Here is a 5,473-nt window from a genome sequence, read left to right on the forward strand (position 1 = left end):
CACAAAACACACAGTTGGAGAAAAATTGAGAAAATTCTTCATTTCCTTTGGAGAATATCTTTTTATGATTTTTTTTTATAACATTAAGAACTATTTTTATTTGATAATGTCACAGTGGATGAGCTGATTAAGCAGTAACCAAATGTCATTAGACTATTATAAATGCAGATTTGATGTTGCATTTAATCCATATATGTTTTGCTTTATGATTGACCATGCTAAATGATGTTTGCCTCCTTCCACCAAGATGATCATTTAAATTAAGAAAATTCAATGAAACATTTAACTATGTTGGAATTCAATGTTTCATTTCAGTCTCACTAAATCTAGGTATGTATGTTTCAGCTAATCAAGCTTGATTTATATGGTCTGAAATCTCACACCATTATTTTGATTTTTCTTTTGAAGAAATATATTGCATTTGATTACTTTCAAAAATCAGTTGATGTTTGGTCATGCTGAAATATGCCTATTAATAATGAGTAAAAAGTTTGACTGTCTCCATCATTAAATTAGTCACATAATTGTCCTGTCTGAACACATTAAACTCCAATTTAACTACAGAACCAATGTGTGCACATGATGTTCATAAAGGAACTTTAAATATTTGATCTCAATTGACTTGGAAACTAATATTAACAATTCCAACTTGGAAATTAAGTTCTGGTTCAAGAGTTGAAATAATGCTATAAAATTTAGTGCATAGTTGAAGCTAATGCTGTCTAACAATTTAGCTAACAATGCGTTTTGTCCAGGCTAATATATGGAAGGATTTCTATTCGGTTTGCTTGACTCAAGTAGCTGATATTCGAAGTCAACTACAATTTTGGGATCGTATTCCACATTGTGAGAGGATACACAGCTAGCAAACTATTATATTGATTACCAAGGCTGCATGTTCTTCTTCATGCAACTCCACCCTCACAAGCTAAACACTCTGTGAGTTGGCAATCATTATATTATCAGAAAGAAGCAAATATTATAACAGACACCATAGAATGGACTACGTGCTTTCCATTGTTTTCTGTCTCTTTCTCTCTTTCTATGTGTGTGTGTGTTTCAAGATCTGTATAGTGAGCAAAGTCATACAAACTTTGCTTCTTCTCTTGGTTTGCTTCCTTTCCCTGCAGAAAGACTGGGATTGGTAGTAACTTTGTAGTTGGCACTGATTTTTGGATTGATCAATCATGTTGAGATTATTTTTTCCTTCATAGGAAGAGAAAGAGAGAGAGCGAGAGAGAGAGAGAGAGAGAGAGAGAGAGAGAGAGAGAGATCCTTAAGAACAATCACGTTGACATCATCATGTCTTGAACCAATTCACGCACGTTAAGTTGGATCTACCTTGAGGTTTGACTTTGTAAGAGAGATCTGCACTCCAAGATATATGGGTGGTCAAGTTGCTCCCATAAAAAAAGAGACCTGACTTCAAGAACACCACACCAAATCTTCGGGCCTATATGAGCACATGCATTTGATGAGGAGTTCTACAGGTGCAAAAGCCCTTACAATGGCCGCTTACGGCTCTCCACCGTCCTCACACCTTCTCCTCGCCATCCTCATACCAATCCTTCTTCTCACAGCCACTGCTGATGCCAATGAAGAAAGAAAGGTAAACGATCAACTCAGAAAGACATACGCTAGCTAATCATCTATAGAACACTGACATCTGGTCGAATCAACTGCTCGCTACATATCATGCAGGTATACATTGTGTACATGGGACATCAAACCTCATCCAGTTCGTCGACCGAGGCCGAACATCTAAATCTACTTAAGCAAGTACTCGAGGGCTGGTAATCTTTCTGTTCTTCTATGCTTCCATATATTCATTATGTGAAGAGCTGTTTCAGCAGCAGTAACGTACATCAAACAATGGTGCAGTGCCCCCTGCGATTCCTTGGTCTACAGCTACACGAAGAGCTTTAATGCACTTGCAGCTAAACTCCTGACCAAAGAGATGGAAAAGCTAGCTGGTATACTTCAGATCTCTTTCGATGGTGCCATTAATTGGTCTTGCAACGACAACGAAACTGATTGAAAGAGTGGTATATATTGTCGTAGGAATGAAGGGTGTGGTCTCTGTGTTCCCCAGCAAAATCCTACACCCCCGCACAACCAGGTCATGGGATTTCTTGGGCTTTCCTGCAACCGTGAATCGTAATCCTCCACTGGAGAGCGATGTTATCGTCGGCATGATCGATACCGGAATCTGGCCGGAATCCGAGTCCTTCAACGATCAAGGACTCGGACCTCCGCCGCGCAAATGGAAGGGTGACTGCATAAACCTCAAGTGCAACAAGTATGGATCTCTCGTCCTCTCTTTCAGAATTAGAGTTTTGCTGTATAGTTTGTATGATGCATGTTGAGAAGAGTTTGTGTCTCATGCACCAGCAAAATCATTGGGGCGAGATACTACAACAGCTTGAACGACACGTCGCAAGAAGAGTCTCCGCGAGATTTCAATGGCCACGGGACTCACACGGCCTCCACCGTCGCCGGGAAGAGCGTACAGGGCGCCAGCCTCTACGGCCTCGCGGGTGGCACGGCCAGGGGCGGCGTGCCGTCGGCCAGGCTCGCCGTTTACAAGGTCTGCTGGTCGTTCGGCTGCGCCGAGCAAGACATCTTGGCAGCCTTCGACGACGCCATCGCCGACGGGGTCGACATCATATCCATCTCCATCGGCTACCCCTTCGCCTTCGACTATTTCCTGGACGTGATGGCCATCGGCTCGTTCCACGCCATGAAGAAGGGAGTCCTCACCTCGGCGTCCGGCGGTAACAGCGGGCCGTACCATGGCACGGTCGGCAACGTCGCTCCATGGATGCTGGTCTCTGCAGCAAGCAGCACCGACAGGCACATAATAGACAAGCTAGTAACCGGAGATCAGAGATGCGTGGTGGTGAGCTACTTCATGCGGGATACATTAGTGCAGAGCTCCATCACAAGCACTTAACCGAGTTCTCGTAATCTTTCTCAGGGGGCTTCGGTCAACACCTTCGCCACCGAGAAAGAGTCTTACCCTTTCGTATATTTTGGAGATGGAAGCTTTCCCCCAGCGTAAGCCAATTATTCACCCTCATGATCTCACTTGGAACTCTACTTAGAACTTGCTCTCGTTACTGTTGCAGAGATTGCACTCAACTGGACGAGAAATTAGTGAAGGGGAAGATAGTTCTGTGTGGATACATCGATGATGGGACAGGAGCTTATCTTGCCGGTGCTAAAGGAGCAGTAATGTTGAACGATGCTTTCCTCGACACTTCCTTCTCTTTTCCTCTTCCAGCCATCGCAATTAGCTACTCTAACGGCGAGAAGCTTATGCAATACATCAACAAGACCAAGTAAGTATTCATGTCAAAAGTCCCATGATGAATGATAGAGCATAAAACAATCACTATGCCACATTGGATGTTGGTCAGTAATCCCGTGGCGAACATACACAAAAGCGAAGCAGTGTTCGATCCTAAAGCTCCTGTGGTTGGCTCCTTCTCATCCAGAGGTCCAAATACAATCACAGCTGACATCTTAAAGGTGATTGAGTACTTCCTTCCTTGACTTCTTTTTTCTTGAGGGATCGATCATTATTGGCAGAATCTACAATACAAGGGTTGATTTGATTGCCTGCAGCCCGATATAAGTGCCCCAGGCATTGACATTTTAGCCGCCTGGTCAACGATCGGCAAAGTGTCAGGCTCCCCTAACGACACACGGTCGGTCGAGTACAACATCATCTCGGGGACTTCCATGGCCTGCCCGCACACCAGCGGTGCCGCCGCGTACGTCAAGTCGTTCCACCCGAGCTGGTCTCCTGCGGCCATCATGTCCGCGCTGATGACGACAGGTAACGTGCATGCCGACAGCGAGCTTGTTGTACTGTGAGCCATTGCAAGCAGGAGGTGATGCATTTGGGTGCCTACGTGTTGCAGCGAAGCCGATGAATCCTTCGCTCCACCCTGATGCGGAATTGGCCTACGGGGCGGGGCAGCTCAACCCGGTGAAGGCGGTCGACCCCGGCCTCGTATTCGATGCCATCGACGCCGACTACGTGCAGATGCTGTGCGACGAGGGTTACAATAAGTCCATGATTAGGATCATCACCGGAGACGACAGATGCTGTTCTTCTCTCGGTCCCAGAACCGCGAGGGATCTGAACTATCCTTCCATGGCCTTGCATGTCGCATCGAATGAATCCTTCGCAGGGAACTTCACGAGATCGGTGACCAACGTCGGCGATGCGTGTTCCATATATAGAGTAAAGATCAAAGCAGATGGGAGGCTGAAAGTGGTGGTGAATCCCAAGACGTTGGTGTTCACAAAACCAGACGAGAAACAAGGATTCGTGGTGAGTGTTTCAGGAGGGCCGATGGCGACGAATTCTACAGCGTCGGCTTCGATCGTATGGTTGGACGGAAAGCACAGCGTGAGGAGCGCGATGGTTGTGTATACAGATTTCACGACTTAAAGACTGAGGATTCTTGTTGGGTTAAAGATGACGTGAACAGAGCAGCATCAAAACTGGGGTGGAAACATCTGTCTGTTGGGTCTTTTAAGGAGATTAGTTCTTGGTGGGTGTTCTTATTTTATTAATATGCATTTCTTCATTTAAAGAATCTAGCAAGTACGTCCATTTGTGAGTTTCGATCAAATAAATTAAGAAGCTAACAAATCGTTCTGTTGTTTGATTCAATTACCAAATGGAAATATAATTTATGTTTGAGATTTGTAAGCTTTGATCAAATAAATTACGAAGCTAACAAATCCATGGTTCTGTTGTTTGAATCAATTATCGACTAGAAATATAATTTATGTTTGAGAGAGTCTTTTGGATAGACAATGTGATAGTTATCCTTCTTTTTGACATAGTTAAAGCTGACCAATATCATCCATCGAATAGAAAACGGATGTTGGCAATGGATGCCAATAGTTTAAGAAAACAAGTGCTCATGTTTATTTCCACCTATGGCTATGAAAATCAAATATATGCTTCAAATTCTATTAATAAATAAATGAAGGATCATTTCTTTGCCAACACCTCAGTATCTCTTACAAACTCATTCACCTCACCAGTTGATGCATGCTATCTAACAGGCAAGGATACACCCTATCAAGATCTTATCTTAATATATTTAATCTTATATATTTCTAATGACAGTGATGAAATCAGAAGACACATTAGAGTAGATGGAGACCTCTTTCATCTTTGGGTAGACAACCAAAGAAACACCATCATCTTGATCACTGAATTCTTCTACCATACAAGCGAAAGATTGAAAACAAACAAACAACACGAGGCTCCTTATCTTAGAGACGGTCAAGTAGGGAAGTTATCGTGACTTGAACCCTGGTTAATCTGGTTGTAAAATGACCCAAAACTTACTTATACTAAGATTTGGAAGGTGGCTTTACAAGCAGCTACATACTATACTAGAATGACACTTCGTTAAATAAACAAACACCACCCAACCAACTCAAG

General features: G+C 43.4%; 1 protein-coding gene across 1 annotated transcript; it reads left to right on the forward strand.

Annotated features, from left to right (window-relative positions):
• Positions 1-1,483: 1,483 nt before the first annotated feature.
• LOC135584218 (subtilisin-like protease SBT4.3) lies at positions 1,484-4,721 on the forward strand. Its single transcript, XM_065147753.1, has 10 exons — positions 1,484-1,609; positions 1,702-1,793; positions 1,882-1,973; positions 2,062-2,299; positions 2,392-2,899; positions 2,978-3,057; positions 3,129-3,341; positions 3,420-3,531; positions 3,628-3,841; positions 3,927-4,721. Exons 1-10 carry the CDS (start codon positions 1,508-1,510, stop codon positions 4,460-4,462), a joined length of 2,187 nt encoding a protein of 728 aa, XP_065003825.1. The 5' UTR covers positions 1,484-1,507; the 3' UTR covers positions 4,463-4,721.
• Positions 4,722-5,473: the final 752 nt, after the last annotated feature.

Source organism: Musa acuminata, chromosome BXJ3-4 (genome assembly GCF_036884655.1).
Source record: "Musa acuminata AAA Group cultivar baxijiao chromosome BXJ3-4, Cavendish_Baxijiao_AAA, whole genome shotgun sequence".
NCBI classification, from domain to species: domain Eukaryota; kingdom Viridiplantae; phylum Streptophyta; class Magnoliopsida; order Zingiberales; family Musaceae; genus Musa; species Musa acuminata.

Coding starts and splice junctions, on each gene's coding strand:
- LOC135584218 (XM_065147753.1), top strand. CDS start 1,508: ATGGCCGCTTACGGCTCTCCACCGTCCTCACACCTTCTCCTCGCCATC. Junction 1,974..2,061: donor AGAGATGGAAAAGCTAGCTG/GTATACTTCAGA, acceptor ATATTGTCGTAG/GAATGAAGGGTGTGGTCTCT. Junction 2,900..2,977: donor GAGATCAGAGATGCGTGGTG/GTGAGCTACTTC, acceptor AATCTTTCTCAG/GGGGCTTCGGTCAACACCTT.